The sequence below is a fragment of the Diabrotica undecimpunctata genome, chromosome 3 (assembly GCF_040954645.1).
Source record: "Diabrotica undecimpunctata isolate CICGRU chromosome 3, icDiaUnde3, whole genome shotgun sequence".
Lineage (NCBI taxonomy): Eukaryota > Metazoa > Arthropoda > Insecta > Coleoptera > Chrysomelidae > Diabrotica > Diabrotica undecimpunctata.
This window is the reverse complement of record NC_092805.1, coordinates 14513905-14539762: the sequence shown is the minus strand read 5'-3', so window position 1 is coordinate 14539762 and position 25858 is coordinate 14513905. Positions and strand designations below refer to the sequence as shown.

Genomic DNA, 25858 nt, shown 5'->3' with positions numbered 1-25858 from the left:
ATAGGAGGAATAATAGCTTTCAAGCCACAAATTAATGCATACTACAATTTTTCTACTGGTTTCCATTTATAGCAACAGTTATAGTTTAATATCAATGAACAGACTGAACTTAGAAATATTAGGCATAAGTGAAATGCACTGGCCTGGTTTCAGTAAAACATTAGTCATGGATTAAATGATATATATTACTGGGGAAATGACACCTGAGCTCATTTATACAGAGTTGGGATAATTATCTCCAGGAAAATCCAAACAGCCATTGTAAATTTTGTTCCCTTTTCGGGTAGAATGATAATATTACAAATACAGGGCAAGCCAGTGAACATTAATATGGTGCTCCATAGTATAGTATGCTCCAACTGCAGATAAATCAAAGCTGAAATAGATTATTTTTATGAACAATTAGATTATAAACTATAAAATATCTGGGGTGAATAAACACTTTTCAAAACGTGACAGTATTACATTGCAATCCAATATCTCACTGTAATGTTCCTTCTAAAGATTGAATCTATACATCCAGATTTATTCTTCTTCTTCTTCTTAGTCGTTGACCTGATGCAGGTATTGTGATATCATGAAGCTATTAGCTAAATTTCCCAATGTTCCTCCACGTTTTTCTATCTTCTGCCATTCTAGCACATTCTGACAATGGAGCGCCAATGGTAGCAACAATATGGTCCGTGTATCGTGTGGGAGATCTACCTCTATTTCTTTTGCCTTCTACTTTTCCCTGAATGGTAAGTTTTTCAAGACCATTTCTTCAAAGGACATGTCCAAAATAGCTTATTATTTGTTCTGACATTTGTGTTCTTAGTCTTTTCTTTATGTTTAGCTGGTCCAGTATGGATTCATTTGTTCTTCGGGCCACCCATGGTATTCTCAGCATTCGTCTCCAGCAGTACATCTCAAATACATCTATGTTCTTTTTGTCTTTCTCAGTAAGGGTCCAGCATTCCGATGCATAAGTAAAAACTGGAAAAACTAGACTTCTTACTAGTCTCATTTTTGTATCGGTAGTTATTTCATAGCTTTTCCAAATTTTTGTTAATTTTGCCATAGCGCTTTTTGCGATTGCTGACCGCCGCTTTATTTCTTCAGTACAGCCTCGTTTGTTGGTTATTAATGAGCCCAGGTACACAAATTTATCTAGAACAGCGATATTGTTTATCATGACCAGATGATTTTGATTGTTGTTAGCTCTGTCAATTATTATGATTCTCGTTTTATCTCTGTTTATTTTAAGGCCCATCGTTAAGCTTACGTCTTCTATCCGTTGTAGCAGGTGAATCAATTCAGCTTCAGAACTAGCGAGGATAGTAGTTTCATCTGCATATCTCAAGTTGCAAATCTTCTTCCCGCCAATGGTGATGCCACTGTTCCAGTCCTCAGTAGCTTTCCGCATTATCCATTCACCATAGATGTTAAATAGAATTGGGCTTAGTATGCAGCCTTGTCTCACGCCCTTTGTGACCCTGAAACTATCGGTTAGTTCAGGGTCCAGATTTATTATCCATGTTTAAATAAATGTGATTGACTGATCCAGGAAGCTCGATATTGTTTTAGTTTTGTGGCCAGTCGCACAGCCCTGCTTTTAGCTGGTTTAATATAATATTTTCGTTAAACTGGCAATGATGCCCTAGAAATTAGAATTACACATGTGACAAGATCAACCTACACAACTTAAAAAACATGATTTTTGGTTATAAGAGTTGTACCAGTTTTTTATGACGCGAACAGTACATGAGAAAGTTTTACCTGTAGATTTCAGTTTATCAAACTGAAAAGACCTTTGAAATGTTATTTTTTTAACTTATTAGAAAATTTTAACGTAAAAAGCTGGAGATACTAAATACCATTTTAGAACCATTTTCAGATTTTTACAGTAGTGGAAACAATGTTGGAGAAAAGTATATGTTGCGAAAGTGGATTCTTGGAAGAGGATAATGTATGTTTTATAATATTTTTAAATAAATAAAGTTTTTAAGCATTAGCCCTGACATTTTTTGATAACTCCTTATAATTATGAGTTCTTAATTCTGCTTACATATCGTCGGTATACTGCGAAAACCAGGTAAATGTCGGAATACTGAAATCGAGAAAAAACGTTTTTAAAGTTTAGTTTTATATTGTGAATTAAGCAGTCAGCTTGTTTTTGATATTAGGTATTCTAGTGAAAGATGCATATATCTGAAATGATATTCTATCAATAGTTTGAAGAAGTTAAGACACCTATCTGACTAATCCTAAATTTAAGTTGGAAATGCTATCACTTACCTGGTTTTACCTGTAAATCTAAATAAATCAATTACTCTTCAAATAACATATTTAACACAAATATAATAAACCAAGTATAATATTGTCCAGTTTTGTGATCGAGATATGAGGCTTTTACTAGGTAATAGCAATGTTTTAAGGTATTAGTCGATATTTATGACATTTAACTGGTTTTCCCTGAAAATTTTATTAACAGCTGTGTGTAGTTATAGTTATTGTTTATATGAATGACAGGCAGTTTTTTAGAAAAAATCAAATTTATTTCGAATATAATAATAACAATATTATTATTATGAGGCTTCCTTGTCCGATTCGTTACTGAAAGCAGGCTCTGGCAAGATGTCTGTTACATCATTTCCCATTTTCAAATTACGATACCACCCGTAATATTCCTTTGGTATCACTCCCTTATCACATAGCTGTACCAAATCTCTCTTTTTTGCTATGCTTATTGACAAATGTGCATCATAAAGTCGCTTAAGTTCTTCAAGATTGCTTGAATTAGTTGATAACTTGGCGTGCTTTTTTCATGTTGACTGCCGTGCAGTATCAGTAAGGAAATAATTGAAGCTTGTTGACATGTCATAATTAAAATACATTCTGTTTGTCTCTCCTTTCACGAATCTCATTCTTTTTATCTTCAACCACATTATTTTTTCGCCGTTTTTGTCTTTTGTCCGGTTTTTAATTAAAGTGTGTGACAATTTTTTTTTAATCATAAAAGTCGTAGTATTTAAATTCTTTACATTTGTATGATTCTATACATACTTTTTTATCATCAGCCTTGATATTTTTATTTACTCTTGCATTTTGAAAAACAGACAAGTAATCTGGCATCCCATAGATAGATCTGTGTTTTTTAACGGTTTCGTTACTACTCTGCATAGAGTCAACTTCCATATAGGAATGTCCAGACTCTAAAAATTTGTGTTCAATAATATTTAAACGGATTCTGTCCTCTGTAGGTATCAGAAAATAAACTTATTTCACTTACATATTCTGGAACACATTTTGATAAGTAATGGAGTATAATGCTTTCTATTTCAGAACTTCCTTGTCTACCGTTAATTTCTGACCAGTCACACAAATACACACAAATTGTAGACACATAATTTTCGAGAATAATATAGTTTTCCAGTCAATCCACTTGGAATCTGTAGTACGGCCTGTAGATAGAAAGTAACTGAAACAAAATCCCGTTGTTCATTAGATCTTTTCTTATCATTTTGTTTTTAAGATTACATACTTCTTTTCTTTTCTGATCTTCTCTGTAACTCTCTTCTAAATCAGATTTGTCAGTTGGATTAGCCCTATCATATTTATTACAAACTAAACATTGATCTTTTTTGCCAACAAAAAAGCTTAAATTATGGTCGTTAGAAAATATTCTTCAATATGTAATTTCGCTAACACCTTCCAGTTTCTTCTGCTCATAGTCATTTATAACAAGTTGGTACATTTTTCTTATACTTAAATTTTTGTCCAAATATCTAGGCTTTGAACTTTGACGAATATAATTTGGGCCCATGGTTGGAAAAGTGTCAATATGAGCCTTCACGATTTTTCGGGTTTTACTGCTTGTTTTATTTGGCGGTGTATGCTTGCCTCTTTTATCCGTATCTGCATAACAGCCTAGAATATCAGTTTTTCTTACAACATCTTGTGTTAACGACGCTGATATACAAAGTGTCTTACAAAGAAATTTTTCGCATAGCTGTATGTCGACCATTCAAAGAAAAGTAACACTTTTTGGAAAATGCACGTGGTTTTTTAAACTTCAACGAACTGCAACAACTCTCTTTGGTGGCTCCGTTTTAATACGTGCAATAAGAAAATGTTCCTGGCCTATATATTCTAACTTTCAATAATCACAACATAGTCTTTGTCTGTAATCTTTGCTGAAATCACTGGCACATTTGTAAAAGCACTCTGAACAATTAATTGTTTTGGCATTGCTGGTCTATGGTCTTTTTTTATCTTATAAGGCAAACCCTCAGCACGCCTCCTTTTTGCGACATTTATTACCCAATCTTTGGGGTTAGCTTTTCTCCAACGTTTTAGTGGACGTACGTCTTTCCATACTTTGTCAAGAAGTAGATTTAATATCCAACTAGCTATTTCAGTTGACACTAAATTGTTCGTGGGTGCACCTATTTCAGTATCTTTTTTCTCATCATTTAGGCTATCAAAGTGTGTAAATCATATAGACTTCCTAGAGAGAGTGATCCCTCTTCACTTGGCTGATATGTGGGGTTTACATCTGAAAAGTCACTATCAAAAATGGATTCCATCATTGAGACTATATTGTTCTCAGAATCATCAAGAATTGAACTGCTGTCTTGAGTTATTCTATCTGTGTATGTGTTATAAAGATCATTTATGGGTTTAGCTTAGTAACCATTTTTAAATTTTAACTCAACCCGTTTTCAGGTAGAATGAAGTAAGTGTACTTAAAGGTTTTTACTAGTCGATATGAAAGAGAAATTTTAATAAATCATACACGTAAAATGTATTAAAGACTCTTATCACCTTTTTACTGAATATGGTTTGCAGTAGTAGAAATATATTGTTGTCCGGCATAATAATATATGTGGGCTTACTTTGTTTTACATGCAACAGAACTTTAATTTTATGGAAGTAAGTAGCGATATATTGTTGTATTTGAAAATGAAAAGTTGATTAGGTGTAACTTATTTGTTTATTACACAAATTATCTGCTGAATGGTAAGTCGTATCATTTATTGGGTTTTACCTGTATGTAGAGCGGAAAAATCTGAGAATTTTGGTATACTTAACTCAATATTTTAAAATTTGTCATTTACCTGGTTTTCGCAGTATACCGACGATATATAGAATTTGAAAATCCTAATGCACTTATTCAATAATTGCTAATAATAGAGTAAAAATTTCAATTGAATCATGTCCTTTGATTAGGTAATATTTGATCAAATTTGAAATAACCTTGCAATTATAATGATTGGCCAATCATTTAAGAATTAAGTTGCAAAACTTTATATTATCTTTATTTTTCAGTTTCTTGTTGATAGTTGTGATATAGAGGAATTCAAACATCTTAATTTATTGTTATCTGAATTTTTAGTATATAATAATATCTACCTGAATTCTATATTTAATTTTTACTTCACTTTCTACTATTTAATAAACTGGACTTCATAAGCTCATTACAAGATGATAAAGTAATATCTAAGTAGTATTTTTTAAATAAAATTCCACACCTGAAAACTTTTATGTACAGTTTACAACAAAAATAAGTAAGTATTTCACTACATGTTCCTCAAATTGACATGACTAATTTTAACATGGCACAAACAGGTACTTAATTGACAGTAAAAAAAACAATAGTACTCTATGAACAATGTAAAAAGTATCCTTGATCTTTACACCAAAATGACATAGCCAGAGAAAATATCAACAGTTGAAAAATGTAACTTAGCAACCAACCAAAGGTATAAAATCCCCTAACTTTTATTAAGTTGAGGTAAAGAGTATACCTGGAGAGAATTTTTTGAAAATTTATAATAAATTTTTCAAATGAAACAAACTAAATATTATGCTCTGAATAACAAGCTAATAAACTGTAAAATATGAAATTATGTTTAATTCCAATAATTTTTACATTACTAAAATAACTCATTTTTGACTAAAATTTTACATATTACACTTATTCCTAAATCAATTACAATAAAATACAATAAAGTAATATTTATATACACTGTTCTTTATAATTTTAGATAAAATTGTTATTAAACATTATATAACCCTGATGAACTACTATAATTTTTTATGGTACCTATTGTCATCAGTGTTGTCATTGATTTTTATGTTCAAGTCCAAATTGATTAGATAATAGAATTTGTTTTGATTCAAAAACATTTTCAACCATGACCTATACTGAATTTTTTGAGTAACTACAAGAAACAACTGTTTCAAGTTAATCTGATCCTGTTGGCCATGATAAATTAAATGATTCATTAAAGTTCCCACAATTAATTTATACCAGTTAACGACGCTGTTAACAAGTTTTTATTGGATAGTTTAGCAAAAGTATGCAAATATTACTTACTTTTTGGCATCTCATACTTTGACACCCCAAAATGTTGAAAAAATCACAAACACCATAACAAAAAATAAAGGAATAATAGATGTAAATAAATGAAAAATAAAGAAAGTTAACGAGTTTGTACTCGTTTAGCACATGTATTATGTTAAATAATACACATTTCCCGTTTAATTTAAATTTACTTATCACAATGTACTTTGCACCACAACCTATCCGTTGACATTTAATTGACAACTACTGAGCAATTTGACAGAAGACAGCCAGTACTATTTACAATTGACATTTGTCACATAATGAGTCATTTTTTAGTGTTTGTATTTTTTATGAGAAAAATGAATAAATTATAGAATGCGTATTAACAAATAATTAATAAAACAATGATACAAACGATTCGTATACTTTCTTGTTAAATAAAAGTTTTTAGATAATATTAAAAAGCATACAAAGAAATAATTTTTTTATTTTAGAAGCAAGAATGTCAAAATGTGCCTATGTTTATGTTGATTTGGGATTTTAGGTTTAGTGATAGGTGGAAGGTGAATGTGCGAATTTTCTATAAATATTGAACATTTAGACCATTATATGATATTTGCATAATTACCATTTATGTTAAGTCTATTAGAAATGGAGTACATGCGAAGTGAATAATTTAATCAAATGGACATTCCTTTAGTTTGAGTGCATAATTTTTGATCAGGATGTCTACCTTTCATGTTGCTCAAGAAGGTCCAGTCAATGCTTTAGCTTTAAATAGGGATTATACTCAAGTAGCTATCGGTGGACGAAATGGTAAAATTTCATCTATTAAAACGTGACGTATTCTCATGGACTTATTTGTTTTAGTATTCAAAGTTTATGCTATAGAGGATGACAAATTTAGAGAAATATGTAATGTAAGAGGCTCAAAACATCTTAATGTTGGATTTTCATGTAACGATGTATCTTGGAGTCCCACTGATGGTAATTTAATGTAATCTTAATAAAGTTTAATGTTTAATCAAATTTAAATTTTCATAGATCACTATCTGGCAACTGCTGCAACAAATGGACATGTTTCTGTTTGGAATCTCACAAAAATGGGCAAAGCAATGCAAGAACAAGACTATCAGGATCACAAAAGAACAGTCAACAAAGTTAACTTTCATGCTTCTGAGCCCAATAAACTAATATCAGGATCACAAGATGGTACCATGAGGTACTTTGATATTAGAGTAAAGAGTGCTGTATCAATTTTCTACAGGTCAGCAAATTTTGCTTTATCAATAAATTCTTTTAAATAACATTAATTTTTATTTTTTGTTTTTATGTGTTTTTTATTGTGTTTTATTGTATAAAAACAATGTTGATAATTTTCAGCTGTTTACTTTGTCAATTTTTCTGGGGAGAAGTAATTCTAAATTTGACATCTTGGTGTTATATTTGACTCATCATTAACATTTGTTGCACACATAAGAGATATTACAAGTAGTAGCTTGTGATTTATGCCAAGGACCTCAAGGCAATTTTCAGTAATATCCTGTAGGATTCTTTATTTGACTCTGGTATGTAGTATCCTATTTTATGCCTTAACTGGCTATGGATATTTTGTTAGTTCACCTTATTACCAGTGCTACATTGATTCTTTAGAAGCAGTGCAGAAAAGGTTTTTGAGAGTTTGTTATTGGAAATTGAGATTGTGATTTCAAGGTCTCAACAACATCTTACATCTTCTTCCACTGTTTAGGTTAAGGGTCAAGACTGATCTCATATATTTCCATACAAGGTTTTACTGATCTTATGCATTGTTTTGATATTCTGGAATGGTTTGGTCTGAGGGTGGGAAATTTACACACAACAGGCAGGTCATTGTTTCATATGGAATTCCATGCTACAAACTATGGGTATAATAGCCCTTTGGCTGGATTGATTTATTGGGGTGTTCAGTTAAGGTACATAGGAGGCATTTAGACCTTTTTGTTAGTTGATTTAACTGCTAATTGTTTCATTCCGGTCATTAATTTGTATTTGATACTTCACATATTCTAACATAACTTTTTACTTCTTTTAGCAACACTGAGAGTGTCAGGGATGTACAGTTTAGTCCTCACAGTCCTTACACATTTTCTGCAGTCTCAGATAATGGTAGTGTTCAATTGTGGGACATAAGAAAACCAGAAAAATGTCAGCAGCAGTATACAGCCCACAGTGGACCTGTATTTGCATGTGACTGGCATCCAGAAGTCACTTGGTTGGCTACAGCTAGTAGAGATAGGACAATAAAGGTAAAAACATGATTATATACAGTAGACTCCCTCCATAACGAGAACTGAAATAGCGGACGAATTACCTTGTTATGAGCCGATCTCGTTATATCAGACAACAATAATACTGTGCATAAATATGAATATATAGTTTTCTAAAACATTAACTTTCTATAATGAAACCATTTGGAGCAATATAAGATGCTAATAAATATTGTTTGAATGGCATTTTTGAAAAAAAAGTTGTTTACTTTTATTGTCAATGAAATACATTAAAACAAAAAAGAGTTTTTTTTTATTGTCAATGATATAGGTTAAAACAAAAAATCTGTACTTGCATTTTTCCCAATTACATAATGTATAAAGCCCATTTTCGAGGATAACATAAACTATTGCTTCTGCAATTGGAAGAATTCTGTCTTTTTTAACTGCTTTAAATTGTCCAGTATTATTCTATCTATAATAATTTCTAAACATGTGAAACAGTTGTATTTATTGTAAAGAAGTTTATTGCGGGCGGCAGTTATATTTATTGCGGGGCCGTTAAAAAGGCATTTATTTATAACCACGTCCTGGCCAAAAACGTAAAAAACACGTTTTTCAATTTTATTTTCTCTCGTTATAACCAAATTTGCCTCGTTATAGAGGGTTATAGTTCAATAGAAATTTTATGGGGCATCTAATGTACCTCGTTATAAGCGAAACCTCGTAATAGTCGTGTTCGTTATAGAGGGAGTATACTGTAGTATTAAAATACTATGGTGTATACTATACATAGCTTTAGTAGCATAATATATTTAGAATTCGTGGCTTAATGGTCATGTTTTTAGTTAGTTCTGTAGATTTTGGTGTTTGGAACAGTTTTTTACCAATGTACAATATTACTAAACATCGAATTACCACTTACTAGATCTAAAGTGTATTTGATAAATTTTAAATAGTTGTGAATAACCTAGAAACTATATAAACATTAATTCTAGCTGAGTTAGTGGGTAACTTACTCTCTAACATGGAATCCTGTGTATGACAGAAATTGTGGTGATTCCTTGCATATTGTAATGTAAAAAGTCTAATCTAGGTAATGTGGAATCCTATCTACATCAAAAAATTGGTTCACCATTAGGTATTTTCTTAAGTAGAATCGGTACAAACATTGAAATGATCATGCAACCTTTAATCTATTTTAATCATGATTAACTTTACATATTTTATCATACTTTTATAGGTGTGGGATCTTACCAGCAAACCTACTTTAGAATACACCATACATACCATAGCATCTATTGGTCATGTAAAATGGAGGCCTCAAAGAAAATACCATATTGCAAGTTGCGCTTTGGTGATAGACTGTAGTATTAATGTCTGGGATGTCCGTAGGCCATACATTCCGTTTGCAGCCTTCAATGAACACAGAGAAAGTGCCAGTGGAGTGCAGTTTAGAGGTGATCCTGATATTTTTTTAAGTAGTGGAAGGGTAAGTTCAATTTATTTGTCATTTGAATATATGTTGTTTTCAGCTTTTAAATCAATTTCCTTGCAATGGCTATTAAATTGAAGGAAGAAAAAATATAGTTTGTACCTTTTATTTATATTAATTTTCTGGAATACTTGGAGTTGAGATAATATGTAACAATTTAAAGTAGAAAGAAGTAAACTAACAAAGACAGAAATTTTCCAAATGCCATTTGTATGATGTCAGATTGTTATTATCTATATGTTGTATTATTTTGCATTTTAGGACTCCACTCTCTATCATCACAGTTTCAATGATGCTGCACGTCCAGCAGCTAAAGCAAACCCTCAAGGCTTGGCTATTAACAACAGTGGCGAGATCATATTTGCAAGGAAATTGTCTCCGTTTCAAACAACAGCTGTTACTCCTGTTGCTGGTTTAACTACTCCTACTTCCTTGGCCAAAGCTACAGTAGGATTAATGAGGTATGGTTAAATATATATATTTTGAAATCAGATCTGCATACATATCAAGTAAATTTAGATAGTAAACAAAAAATTACTTAATGACCTTTTAGTTTTTACAATTATTTATTCTGTAGCTTTCTCTTTCATTAGTTCATTGATTGCATTCAATATTTTTCTTTCCATTCTTCATGTTCCTTAATTTCTTATAGTCTTGTCTGACTAGATTATCTCTTCTGCCTTTTCCTTGATTTTTCCATGGTACATTGTAGGTAAAGGGTCTTTTGGCATCTTACAAATTTCCACAGTGTAACTTGAAAGCTTTTTTTGCATATTCTGTCTATGTTTGTAACTGGTAGGTGATTCCTTGCCATAACAGCAATGTAACCATCACATGGCAGTAGCTGGAGTTATTTCAGTTTTTGCTAAGTTTGATCATGGATTTCCTTAACTAAATTACATCAGTTCATCTTTGGAAATATGGCCTGTGCTGGGATCCAATTCCACAGTTCCCTAATAACCGACTGTTTTGATTGTTACTGGCATATTATTGTCCCATGAAAAACTAGGGAATGGATGGTCACTTACAGCAAAGCCTTTTATGGCGGGAGGAGGTTAATGAGACATGTTATCTGGCTGATACAGTGTAGTCAGAGTTGAGCTGTCTTTAAGTTGCATTCAATCATGCTCACCACATAGATTTAGAGACTACGACCGAGCATGAATAACTCCTCCATTACGACAATTTCGCGGTTTTGGTAACCTTATAAAACAGTGGTGAATCATACAACTAAATGCTTAAAAGTTTTCCTATGCTTTCTTAACAAAGCAAGGGGACAAACAACCTCAAAACACAACACTGGCTTGATTATATTATAAATCTCAAAAAGATATTTAGCTTTTTCTATGAAATCCATACTTTATAACTTAAATTACGATTTCTCAGTGTAGCCTTTGGAATCCCAAAAATACTTATGACCCCATTTGCATGTCACTATTTATATCATTTTGTGTCTAGGAAAATATCTACAACCCAGGCAATAGACCAGTTCCACCATGCATCCAGTATGTTGCAGCACTTTTTCCATGTCAAAGAAATGGTGAACTATGAATCACAAAATATTTTAGCACTGGCTAAGAATTATGTACTGCATGGTAGGAGTATATCAGAGCTTTGTGAACATAATTCAGCTGTAGCGAGAGAGTTTGGAAAACCACATGTAAGTATGATATGAGGTTTAGAATGGTACCTATAAATTTTAGTTTGTAACTTAGTATAACTGAGTATAGTTTATATAGAGTCAAGATATTGCTGCCCTAATTGCCATGTTTTACAAATTATCATACATTAGTTAATTTTAAATTTATTTTTTACTTTTTTTCCTCTATAGATATCTGTGATTTGGAAAATTATCAAGACCATGTACGGGGAAGAATTTATGCAGAATTCCATAAATTCCGGAAGTTCAAACCGAGAAGATGTACCTCATAGTAATATGAATAATTTAGCTTCTACAGTTATGCAGATGGACAACAGCATTAATACTATTAGAGATTTGGAGACTGATCAAAAATCTAAGGGTAAGTATCTATGTTCATTACTTACTATTTCATTTATAATGATAGTTATTTATCATTGATTGGGTGATGTTCAATTAATTTGTGCCAAACGTTAGTTTTTCTTTTTGTTTATTTTATAATTATTATTGTAGTTAATAAAATTATTAGATATTGTTGATTAATTGACACCACATAGTATCAAATGAGCTTAATTGTATCCGTTTAATTTATAATGGTATAGTAATAGTATAATAGTAAATAAATTTTAATTAAAAAATGTGTTATTTTTGGTCTAATTCATATGCGTTTGGGCTCATAACCGTGTCATCAGCATGTCCTAGGTTTCTGATTTTTCGTCCTCCTATTTCCAACTTCTATACATCCCTGTCAAACTCTAGATTTCAACACCAGGAATCCTAAGATTTCCCACTTGGTGAAACTAACTGCAAAACTCAGCAACTGCATATGTCGCTCTGATGAGACCTAATGAGGTTAAAATTGAGACCTATTCCATTAGCGGTACTATTTACACACAGTTCTTGTAATAAATAGATTAGATTTCCCTAAGTGCATGCCATATTTTATCCTATTTTAGCAGTCCCAGCAGTCAACAAAGCACAAATATGTTGATTTTAGTTTTTCATTGATGATGGTGAGAAGTATTTTGCTCGCATATGATAACAGTCACTCGACACTGAGGAGTAGGCAGATTGAGACCTCAGTGCCGAGAGACAGTTCTTGTATTTATTCAGAACACGATACTGATACGTCTCGAGTGAGGGGAGTAGGCAGATTGAGACCCCGAACTCGAACGGAACCGTATCACTCTTGATAATGGCTCCAAAATGGGTGCCGAAACGTCGAGTAATAAATTCTCAACGCGGTTCTTCCCGAGAACTAAGTAATTTTCATATATGTATATATATATATATATATATATATATATATATATATATATATATATATATATATATATATATATATATATATATAAAGTTTTAATAAGTGTCATGGGAAAACATTACAAGGTTTTTGGGTTCGCTAAAGTTGAATTTAAAGTCAGAATTCAGTGTATTCTTATAATACTAGTTTGAGTGTACTAAATTTAATTATTTTTCAGCTGCTAGCGATACACAGGCTGCTCAGTTTAGCGGCGGCGATGACGAGACCGAAAATGAGGATCAAGTCGACCACATGGGTACTTACAACGGCTTTCCGACGTATTTAAACATCAGAAGCGGACTTCCTAAAGGAGATTTCTCTTTCGGCGAAAACGAATTAGACATGGAACTTGACAGTTTGACTTCAGGTTAGTTGAGTTAACCAGTCGCATTTCGTTATTTTGTTAGGTCTACAACATTCACTTCGGGTATGGGACGATTTGTCTGCGAATTGAAGAAAAGTGAGAGGTTTGGAATATTGCATGGTGTGAGTGGAGTCAATTGCATGGGGTTGGCTTTCAGGAGTGCAAATCTGGTTTGGCATGACGCTTTTTTTAATATTAGTGCATGTTATTTTTATTTATTTATTTATTTTGATGGAAAATAAATATAAATTTTTATTTGATACAAATAAATATAGATCAATATCATATTTTGGCCCTGGTTTGGCTTATGGATGTTTTTAAATATAAAATGTACCATGTTAATTTCGTTAATTGAACTTTACAACTGAGTAATTCGCAAAAAACCGTTTAAAAAGTGCTTTTTTTTTGTTAAAAAATTGACATTTTCACTTGCGGTCGAAAAGTATACTTTCAGAAAAAATGTATAAAATCTTAAAATTGGTTAATATATTCATTACCGGTGTTATTTTTCATTAAAAAAAATTTTCCCCCGAGAAAGAGTGGCATCCCCCCAGGGTAAAAGCACCCCACAGGATCAACTTTCAAGTTGGGGGTAAGTAGAACCTATAGCCAAATTTTGGTACAAATGGGTGCAGGCTCAGAAAATTATGCGGGAACATGGTAGTTGACAGGATTAGTATGTCGGCAAATGTATGCTCATGCAAGTGAGGCATCTCCCGCACCGAGATTGTCTCGGTGCGACGCAACTGGTCGCCCACACCGCCAAAATGAGAATTCGACCTGACCTTCCATCCCAACGGTTAAATGGAAAATAAAGTAAAATGTTCCTCGCTTCGATACTAATTAACCATGGATTTTAAGCGGGCTATTTGGTTGTTTAATTCAGATATTATTTTAAAATTAATGCGGGATTGAGAGAGAAAAGCGAAATAAACGAAGGGGGAAAGGGAAGGAAATAGAGGAATCTGGCAGTACAAATAAACATTTAGATTATGTTTATTCTCGTCGAAGATCTTAAAACGCAATTCTCAAAGTGGTAAAGAAAAATAATTTTTTATGATAATATACAGAGTGGACGAAAATATGGTAAATGTAACTTTAATTCTGTGTGTAATATTTCAACTTCAACTTAAGTAGTTATAATCAATGTTACTAATGTATAACATTATAAATTATATTTATTTCCCATCATATTAGAAATATTGGTGGTTTATATATTTATAAATAAGGAGGAACTAAACGCAAATTAAATTTTTTCTTGTACACGGTAGATTTTTGGCAATCATACTCTGTGGACCAAATACATTATCAGAAAAAGAGATCTAAATGACAACGGCAACACACAATGTGATTCGGAAGCCAAAGTTTGTAAAACACTTCCAATAATTCAATATAAATTCCTGAACTAGAAGAGCAAAACAGTATTAGAAAGGAGCAACGCTGGAATCATAGCTTACTGGGTGGTATACTTGTGATCCTCTCCAAGAGCCCTGAAACCTTGTCGTAGTGGAGCGGATTTTCACTCTCGGCCAGAGTCGTAGAATCTCTGAGGTGAACATGACTGAGTCGAAGATAAAAACGGCTCAATACTGGCATACAGGCATCTGCTGGGAGTGACCATGTATTCATCACCTTTCCGTAGGACAAGAATGAACCTATATAGTTAAAAAAAAACAATTGTATATTTTAATGAATAAGACGTGCGACTTCAAAGAGAAGAAAACAATAATGAATATAAAGACAGGAAGATATCGTCATTTTGGACATATAAGAAAACAAGAACGCAAGACACCAATTACCAAAAAGACTAGATTGTACCAAACAGAGCACACACCCACGATATAAGTTTACACTATTATAGTTGCTACTGTGCATGCTCTAGATATAGAAAATGTTCCCAAACCCAAGTAGCCCAAACTCTGCTTCACTGGATTTCTAAAGATCAAGATATGAATTAATGTACCTTTACATTCGTGTTGAACTCAATGAAAGGGTAAATTAATAATGACTCGAATTGTGGAAGGACAAGCGATGGGTTCTCCAGCGAGACAATATGCAGGCTTATTTCACATTAATCGTCAAGAGATTTCTAGTCAAATATTGCATCGCAGTAAGGGACCGTCCGCATCATTTACCTGATATTGCAACTTGGGACTTGTATCCTAAGGTGAAACATGTATTAGAAGGAACAATATTTCGGTCCTGAACAAGCATTCTTTGAACAGTGGAAAATGAGGAAATTTATGAGAATATCAATAACCCAAAATAATGATGAAAGCCTAACAATTAACGGTAAAACTTGGGAACAAGTTGAAAACTACAATTAACTTGGCACAATAATTAATCACACAAACGATTACTTCAAAGAAATCAAAGTTCGAATAGAGAAAGCACGAACAAACTTCAATAAAATGAGAAAAGTACTTTGTGCAAGAAAACTGCAATCAGACTTAAGACTGGCAAGGTGTTATATTTTCTCGACTCTGTTTTACGGGATAGAAGCATGGACCCTTAACGCGTCGATTACTAAAAAGTTGGAAGCATTTGAACTGTGGGTGTATAGAAGAATCCTGAAGATATCATGGACCGAGCATGTAACAAACAACGAAGTCATGAAAAGAGTCAACAAAAGAATGGAAATATTATAAACCATCAAGACACGAAAACTGCAATACCTGGGGCATGTTATGCGTAATGAAAGATACAACATACTTCAATTAATTATATAAGTGAAAATCCAGGGCAAGAGAAGTGTAGGAAGGAGAAGAATGTCATGGTTGCGTAATTTGAGGGAACGGATGCACATCAATCGAACTATTCAGAGCGGCAGCATCTAAGATCAGAATAGCCATGATGATTGCCGCGGAGATGACACGTAAAGAAGAAGCGTTGTAGGGATAGAAGAAGCGTATATTCAAGGTGATAAGTAAATTTAAATAAAAGTGTATCATGTTACAGCGTCAATCTTGTTATTCAATAGGCACACCTTGTATAAATATCACATGTATACGCATTTATACTGTTTCATCAATACAATAACATGCTTGAATTACGTGGATAATTCGTACAAAACTATAAATATTACTCAATGCATTAGATTTCTGACCAATGTGGAAGTTCCTACGTCGATAATGAAGAAATACCCTCAGACTAAACTCTCCACTATATTCATCTTCAACTTAACTTGGAAGTGGATGTACTGTAGTAAAACATAGATCGATTTCTGATTTGCGTTTATTTTGTTAATGTAAAGATCATAACTGCTTGTTATGTTGGGTAATAACCGCCAATATTTCCATGTGTTTCTTATTTATTTACATTAACTCTGTTCGTTTAGTCTTCACTGCATGCCTATACTATTGGAACCAGCGATCTTAATAAGGAACTGTACTGATCAAAACCTAAATTCGCCCTCACTTGATATGTGAAGGTGATTGTTATTTTGTAGATTTTCATTCCGGCTATCGTGGCTATAACCACGTAACCTCCGATGGTCCCGAGTGGATTTTGCCCAACGAAGCCTTTACTATCCGGCACGAGATTCAGGATCGGTCTCCTCCTCCTGAACAGTTTCCGAACCATCATTCGCCGGATATACACGAAGATACGCCTACGGTAAGTGCTTTTGTTATTTCACTTACCATCTTACCAGACGAATTACTGTTTAATGATAAATTATCCAGAATCTTCTACATAATGGGTACTTTAGTTAAACATCAAGAAAAATTATAATTAAAATGACTGTGAACTTGACATTCCCATTTTAAACAAAGCGCAGAATCTCTAAATATGTCTTATCCTTATTATATTAGACCTTGTTCTTGTTCGATCTTAAGGGCGTAGTCGTATTTGTGAAATTAACTGCTAGCTATATTTTCGTCTTTTAAAGGGTGTTCTGGGTGATCTTATATCTTTTGCTATTCAGGCTAATCTCTCACTATTAAGTCGTGTACAATTCTGCTTGCACTTACAATATACCTGAATTTTGCAAAGATCTCTTATTTGGTGATTTGGTATTCTGTCTCCAAATGTTTTTACAGGAATTGATCACAAGGCTCCTATTTCTAACGTTCTGAGTATCCTTTTTGTTTCTGTTCCCTTTTCTATAAAAATCCAAATCTAGTAAAATATTACAATAGACTAGATTTCTTTTTTTGTTTAAGTAAAGCACCCCACTAAAAGCAACTCAGCACCATCTGTGGGAAGATGGTGTTGAGTGGATCTCTCACCAAACCATTAATCTTTCTGTGGGAAAACAACTTTGTTTAGTGTCATTTTCAAAGAGCTGGAGTTTTGATCGCCCTGAGGTTTTACTTCGCCTTCATCTGAGTCTGGTATCTTTCATAAAGTAGGTAACAGACGGTTTTAGCGCAGGTGTTTCTGTGCCAAATAGATTGCTTTGATTTTGAGTTAAACCTTTTGACATAACACGAGCAAAAGTAGCAGTAGTTACTACGCTTCCTTCGCTTTCGCCATACCATTTTTGTGTTTGCCGTTAAATTAGTTTCGAAAGTCCTCCACACACTTTTTACAAACTTTAGGAGAGTTCAAAGTTTGTCTTGATCACCAGGTTTTAGTACAAATTGTGCAAAATACATTATCTTCACAAAGTCTGTTATATTGAATTGTTGCTTTAGCACTGTATATTCACCACAGATGAAACAAAAAGTGTTCTGCACTTTCACGAGACCATGTTACGAAATTATTATATAAGCAAGATTATAATATTATAATAATAACAAAATTGGTAAGTAACATTACACAAATCAGAATAAATTGTCGAAAAGAAACCGATTTGATATTGTCTCATCAAGGTTAGGACCAAATCTGAGTGTATATATAACTTGGGTCACAGAGGCACACTTAGTGTTCTGCGCAGCGCAGTCGCATACCGGGTTTAAGACTGAGATAGATTAATAGTATCTCCGGCATCTGTGATTTGCAGTTTATGTGGGCACAAAATATGATATTTTATGTGTCTCAAAACGTCAAGTGCAAGATCTCATAGCCTACTTTAAAGTGCCACAATTGTAGCTAGTGGTTTTTTATAGGCCAGTAAAACTGGACGTTTACCCTTTAGAAAAAAATATTTTTGGTGTTGGAATACCGACAAAAGGGGAAGATTTAATTATTATTTAATAAACAAATTAGTGGATTATTATAGAATCTGTTTAATCTCTTAAAAATTTACAACCTTTTTCTTCTGGCTGTTCAAAGAATATACGTTCAGATAAAAGAGATCTCAATTTATATTAAATGCAATTCACTAATTTGACTGGTCTATTTTTAAACTGTTCAAATGTTTTGGAAAAGATTGGGGTTCTAGGGAAAATGTAATATTGTCGGCATGTATGATTCAACTTGAAGTTATCTGCAATGTTGTAGTTTATATCTTTCTCTAACGGTAGATAATGTCTGAGATCAACAATATCGTCGTAAATTAAGGCGATGTAACTAGCAACAACGCCATTGTTCGGGTAGCCCTTTTATTGTCTGTTATCTGTAAGTCGTTTTCATAAGCGCACTGACAGGGGTTTCGTAAAGCAGAGAACAGCATTGTTTGTAGTGTTATTAGTGGAAGGCGATTTTACGTTTACTTTTTTTGAATTGTGAGTAATTTAGTTTAATTCAATTGGGTGACAAATAATAAATGTGATGACAGTAGTAATAGTGAACCGTATATCAAAAAGAAACGTTACAATTTAACTCCCGAAAAAACAACCATGATCGGAAATGTGATTTTGAGTCATAGAACAAAACATGAATATAAGGGATATAGTTACATTATGTAGTATTTTTGACAAAAGTTTCCGAAGCTTGTGTATACAGAGTAATTAAAACAGACTATGAAACAAACGATAGTAATACTTTGAAGGTTGAGACAAGAGGAAGGAAACAAATTGGATGATACAAGCAAACAGGCCATTCGTCGTGCAGTACATGAATTTTATTTCAAAAAGGAATTACCAACTATAAAAAAAATTGCTTCTTCTTTTCAATCTTATGAAAATATTTCAAACATATCAAGACGTGTTGTGTTACATACTTTACGTGAAATGAACTAGGTATTTAAAGAGAAAGAAGAATAGTACCCTTATTGGAAAAGAAGAAATCATTTTATGGCACAGAAAGTATCTGAAACAAACAGCAGAATTTCAAAAAGATGAAAAAAAAAACATTATACAAATGAAACACGGTTAAATGAAGGACATATTGTGACAAAAATTTGGTAGGATTTAAATGTAAAAAACAAAAGACAAGCTTTCCTATATGATTTGTCGACAGGTTTAAAAGTCCCATCTAGAAAGGGAGAACGCCTTATTATTAGCCATATTGGTAGCGATTCAGCATTTGTTGATGGAGGTTTAAATGCATTTGTTTGTAAAAAGACTGGAGATTACCATGAGAAAATAGATGCGATCATTATGAAAATTGGTTTTCAAATATTGTGTTAAAAATTGAACCAGGATCTGTTATTGTTATGGATAATCCTCCATATCATTGCCGGCGTATAGAACAGTTACCAACCAAATATAAAAAAAAACCGGGATTGCGGATTGGCTTACTAAAAAAATATATTAAATTCAACTAACCAATTTTGAAAATCGAGTTACTAAACTTAGCACGATGTCATGAAGATAAATATATTAAATATGTAGTAGATGAAATGGCGTGAGAACGAGGCGTAATTGTAGTTCGATTGGCGCCATACCATTGTGAGTTAAAGCAATTAGAACTTCGTCTTTACGTGCCATCTCTGCGACGGAGGTTGGCAATCATCATGGCTATTCTGATCTAGATGCTACCGCTCTGAATAGTTCGATTGATGTGGATCCGTACCATTCCATCAAGTTACGCAATCATGAGATTCTCCTCCTTCCTACACTTCTCTTGCCCTGGATTTTCCCTTGTATAATTAATTGAAATATGTTGTATCTTTCATTACGCATATCATGCCCCAGGTATTGCAACTTTCGTGTCTTGATGGGTTCGCCCTCGCCCATATAAGTTCGTTAGATCTTATATGAGCTCAAATAAAAAATGAACTAGCAAAGAGCAATGTTACTTGCAAATTAAACAGTTTATAAAGTCTGCTTAATATTACCATCAGCAATGTGACCTCACAGTCGTGGATAAAATGTATCGAGCATGTAGTGAAAGAAGAGCAGTATATGTGGAACCTTGATAACTTCATGGAATCCGAAGTTGTGGGTCTAATCGAAGATACTGCTGATGAATCTGAAGATGACATAGATAACTCAGATTAGATTATATATAATGTTTTATTTGAACATATTTTTTATATTTTATGAAAATAAATATTCAGTTAAGGTGAACCATTTATAACTAGTACTGTTTCGTACCAAGAATTGTTTAAGTAATTCTGTTTTACCTGTGCTAAAAGTTACTAGACAAACCTTTTTCTAATACCATGTCATTAAATCTCATTTGACAATGGGAATTAAATTTAATCCTTGAATCATGTAGCATATCATTTTCGTTTTACGCATATCAAATTACATTTGATTGATATTATTCAAACAGCTTTTGGTTGCAGACCTGTGTAATCATGTGTATAATTTTATTTACAGCATTTTCAGTATGAAGAAACATCCCCAACGTTAATCTCGGTATCGAAGATTCCTAAAAAATCGTTATGGGATCCGAGCAGCCTTGTAGTGGAGGCACTGAAACACCACGCCATCCTAGGCGACATTCAAACTGCTGCTTGCATACTTATAGTTTTAGGTGATTGCAGAAAGTTTTTAAGGCAACTTGATGAAGCTACTCAGGAACACTGGTTAATGGGATACATAGAAATCCTCAGTAGTTACAAATTGTGGAACATCGTTACTCAGGTAAGACATAATGAATCAACGAATGAACAATTTTAATGAATTTATTTTATTTTCTTACAGGTTATCAAGTTGTCTTGGTTACCATCGGTCTATCAGCTCAATCAGCAAAGCACGCGTATCAACACCAATTGCGGCAAATGTTCAAAATCCTTACAAAGAGTCGGTTGGTTGTGCGACAGATGTCATTCCTCAGAATACGCCCTCTGTAGTATTTGTAATCAAGTAGTCAAAGGATTGTACGTTTGGTGTCAGGGTTGCTCACACGGTGGACACTTGGCGCATATGCGCCAATGGACATTGAGTAACAAAGTGTGTCCTTCAGGTTGCGGTCATCTATGCGAATATGGATGAGAAGTGGCTAGAGTATCACAGAACATCAGATTGACATAGGAAAGTATGCTTTTGAAATTATGATGATTTCTAAAGACAATTTAAATATTGAATGATAGGCATGTTCTTGAGATTACAAAATGAACTATCCGGATAATGCAGAACAAGTAAATGGTAATGTACAATTCAAGACTGATAGCTGTACGTTGTTCTGGTGTTGGTTAATCACGTTTTGAAAGAATTAAACCCGATTTCTGGTTAATTTAGGGTCTTATCATTTTGCAAGATTCTCGCACTGCAATAATATTTTCTGACACAACAGACTATGTTAGATGACCATCACGAAATTAGTTGTGATCAATCGTGATCGTAGCAATCTACGATCAAGATTGAAAACCAGTGAATTTCGATAGACCTCGATGGTACTTCATTATTAACAGTTCTAGTGCGTAGATCGGTGGACTGTTGTGGTCTTCTTCTTTGTGTAGTGCCTATCCGTTTCGGATGTTGGCGATCACCATGGTAATCTGTATTTTGCAAACTGCTGCTCTGAAAAGATTTGTGGTTATTGTGCTGAACCACGTACGTAGATTTTTCAGCCAGGAAAGCCTTCCTGGTCCGCGTTTTCCTTCTACTTTTCCTTGTAGAATTAATTGCAGCAACCCATATCTTTCGCTGTTTTTTAACAGCGGAGTTTTTTAACTCGCTAAATAATTCAAAAAGCATTTATATAACAAAACGCTCCGAGTAAGGATATTATTAAAACGTCAAATGCTCCAGTTAGATTGGGCGTTTCTATAGTATAATTTTAAAATTGTAGGCACTAAATTCTCAGAAATGATGGTAACACCTTCAGCGTATTCTAAGACTTTAAATCTTCCAATGGAGTACAACGGGAAGTTGATCGATGTAGTGATTTTACCAAAGTGATGGTATTTACACTAAAAAGTACACAACGAAAACAAATCAGATGCCTTGAAAATAAAACCAAAAGAAGGAAACACTTTCAACTTGAATATAACACTCAATAGACTCACCATCATCATGATTAGCCATTTTGCGTCTACTGCTGAACATGGATCTTCTCTAAATAACTCCGTTCATATATTACGATATTACGTAACCTCAAAAACGACTGAAAACCGCTATTTTTGGACTTATAGGTTAGGATTTCTTAGAAACCAGAAACAATTTGGCAATTTGCAGCTCAAATTCGGATTCGGCGCACTGAAAAACCATGTGAAAAGTATATTCCTATCTCTGGGTCCGAATATTGGTCAACTTTTATCCCTAGTGTACGTCCACACAATAATTTTTACCAATTAAATGAATTTGAAAGGGGCGGACGACTGACTCTTCAAGAAATCGCTAATAGGGTAACATCTGCTGCTGTTACTTTAATGTTTCTCCATCAGGCTAACGTCACCGTTCTTGCATGGCCAGCGAGATCACCAAACCTTTCGCTCATTAAAGATGTATGGGATATGATAGGCAGAAGTTTGGGCAGACTGCCTGCTTCGCCGGTGGAATCAGATCAAAATTCTTGGACTTCTATATCGCCGGATGATATCAAAAACAGTATTCGAAGCAGGCATTGCAGAGTACAAGAGTGCATCACCGTGCAGGCTTCAACTCAGTACTGAATTGTAGAGTTATGGACTACTCCAATTGTCAGGAAACTTTGATCAACTCATACATCAAATGTGCTTAAAGAAATAAATTCTTCTTCTTTTCGCGCGACTAGGATTACTCCTGTTTGTCTGCCTCTTATTCTGTTTCAGTTGTTGTTGAGTGCACATTATCTTTCCACCTTTTTGGCGGCCTTCCAACGGGTCTTCTGCTATACGGCTTGTTGTTTTTACAGATGTTTGCTAATATATCTGGTCCCATTCGGTTTACATGTTCGTTCCAGTTTTTTTTTTCTTGTTTTTATCCACCTGTTAATATTTTTTGAATTTTGCATTGTTCTTGTATACTTCTGTTGGTTTGTCTGTCTCTTAATGATATGCCCGCTATTGATCTTAATACTTTCATTTCGATATTGTTGATTTGTTGTTTCGCCTTTCTTGTATCGGTCCTTGTCTCCGCTGCATATATTAGGATTGGTGTTATTGTTGTCTTGTATACTTTCATTTTGCTTTCCGTGGTCAGATATTTGTTTCTCCATATGGTTTCTCGGAGGCAACCACTTACTCTTGCCTCTTTTGATGCTTGCCTTGTGGTCTCTGTTCTTATATCCCTGTCACTAGTGATCTCTACTCCTAGATAATTGAATTTCATTACTTGTTCTACAATTTTGCCGTCTATTTCTAGTTTGCATCTATGCGGCTCTTTACTGATCACTATACATTTAGTTTTTTCTACTGATATTCTCCTATTCCTTTGTAGGTCATCTTCGTTATCAGCAATTAGTACTGCATCATCGGCATAGCAAAGTATCGTGATTTTATGCGCACCAATGTGGTATCCGTGTCGTTTTCTTACTTCGTGAATTATTTGATTCATCACCATATTGAATAACAATGGGCTGAGCGAGTCTCCTTGCCGGATTCCTCCTTTTAGTTCTATGCATTCTGTTTCATTAATTGTCCTTATTATCTGATGGTCTATTTGGTCAGCTTGTAATAAATTTAAGATGTCATTCAGCTTCACCCTGTCAAAAGCACTTTTTAAATCTACAAAGCACATGTATGCTGGTTTTTTCATATTCAATAGACTTCTCTATTATTTGTCTGATAATAAAAGTTGCGTCTATTGTGCTGCGGTTCTTCCGGAAGCCTTGTTGTTCACCTGCCATGTTCGCTTTTTCCTCGATTTTATCTTTTATGACTGCAGTTAACAATTTTAATGTACTAATTATCAGACTAATGCCTCTATAATTTTCAGGATTTCTCGAGTCTCCATTTTTAAGTATTGGTAGCAGGAGACTTTCCTTCCATTCCGCTAGTACTAGATCGAGAAATTTGTGGAGAAGAGTCATGCAATGGGTTTCAATTGAATCGCCGGATTTTCTGAATTTTGTCATCAATTTTTTTCTTTTAACTCCTCCGTTGCAAGAGATGGCCTCCCACTCCATTTTTTATCGTGCGCATTGGTTTTTCCTTGTTTGACACAACGCACTATTTCCTCGCTGAAAATTCGTTCATTACATTATCACCATAAACAGCCTTTATTCGCCTATAAATGTCGATTGGGCGAACATTTTACGCTTTCAAAAACCGAATGACACTGTATACTTCACATTTGGCAGGATTTTCAATGGGCGCCGCCAATTTCAAAATGTTATTAAACAAAGATGCGTGACCATACAATAACGAGACTTGGCTCAAACTGATGCAACAGACAGAGGTAACTGGCGGGTACGTGTGGGATCTGTGCCGCGCATGATGTGCAATTAGTCTTTACTTTCTGGATATGTTTTGAGAAGCTAAGAAAACTTCTTGTCATTATGTATCTAGATTATTATCCCTTAGTCAAGTCAAGTTACTAATATCTGTAGTTATCTAAAATAGTTCATTCTTTCGATAGAACACTTAACACATTTAATTAATTTATTTTACTTTTCACCTTTATCTGTTACCTTAGATAGCCAAAAGATTCAGTTGTATAGTTAGTTGTATACTTATATTTATTTGTTTATAAAGGGCGAGATTTTGAAAGGAATCACAGGGTAATGTCACAGGTAAGAGAGATGTTCTGTGATATTTAGTTAAATCTTCTTAAAGTGAATCTGTGATATTTTCAAACGGTTGGACTGATATTTAGTGAACATGTTAATAAGTACAGCTACTATTTTCGGAATGAGAATATGATAAATGATGAGTTGTCAAAACAAGATACTTAATTTCATATATATAAATTAAATCTGTTAAACTTTGTGTACATATTTAGACACGACAGGTATAACTTCCTTCAGCTTATTATAGAAGGGAAAATAGAAGGCAGACGCGGCCCGGGTAGACGACAAATGACCTGGCTGCGCAATATCAAAGATTGGACAGGATTTTCAACAGTCGAGACATATCATTAAAAACAAAATGCCGTCTATTGAACTGCTACATATTCACAGTTCTGCTCTACGGAATGGAAGCATGGACACTGACTGTTGCATCTATGAATCGGCTCGAAGCTTTCGAAATGTCGTGTTATAGGCGCATCTTACGTATATCCTGGGTTGACAGAGTTACTAATGTGGAGGTCCTGCATAGAATGGGGAAAGAATGTGAAATTCTCATGACCGTCAAAACTAAAAAGTTGGAATATCTAGGACATGTAATGAGAAATCAAG

At 33.7% G+C, this 25858-nt stretch overlaps 1 protein-coding gene across 2 annotated transcripts; it reads left to right on the top strand.

The window, feature by feature from the left end:
• Positions 1–6874: 6874 nt before the first annotated feature.
• Wdr24 (WD repeat domain 24) lies at positions 6875–25624 on the top strand. 2 transcript variants are annotated; one of them, XM_072525326.1, is made up of 12 exons: positions 6875–7147; positions 7202–7318; positions 7376–7598; positions 8406–8619; positions 9824–10072; positions 10337–10536; positions 11534–11735; positions 11907–12096; positions 13196–13384; positions 16830–16996; positions 20974–21240; positions 21301–25624. In XM_072525326.1, the coding sequence occupies exons 1-12, from the start codon at positions 7057–7059 to the stop codon at positions 21589–21591; spliced, it is 2400 nt and encodes a 799-aa protein (XP_072381427.1). In that variant the 5' UTR covers positions 6875–7056; the 3' UTR covers positions 21592–25624. The 2 variants fall into 2 exon arrangements, with proteins under 2 accessions (XP_072381427.1, XP_072381426.1); XM_072525325.1 differs by having other exon boundaries at positions 16812–16996.
• The last annotated feature ends 234 nt before the right edge of the window (positions 25625–25858 follow it).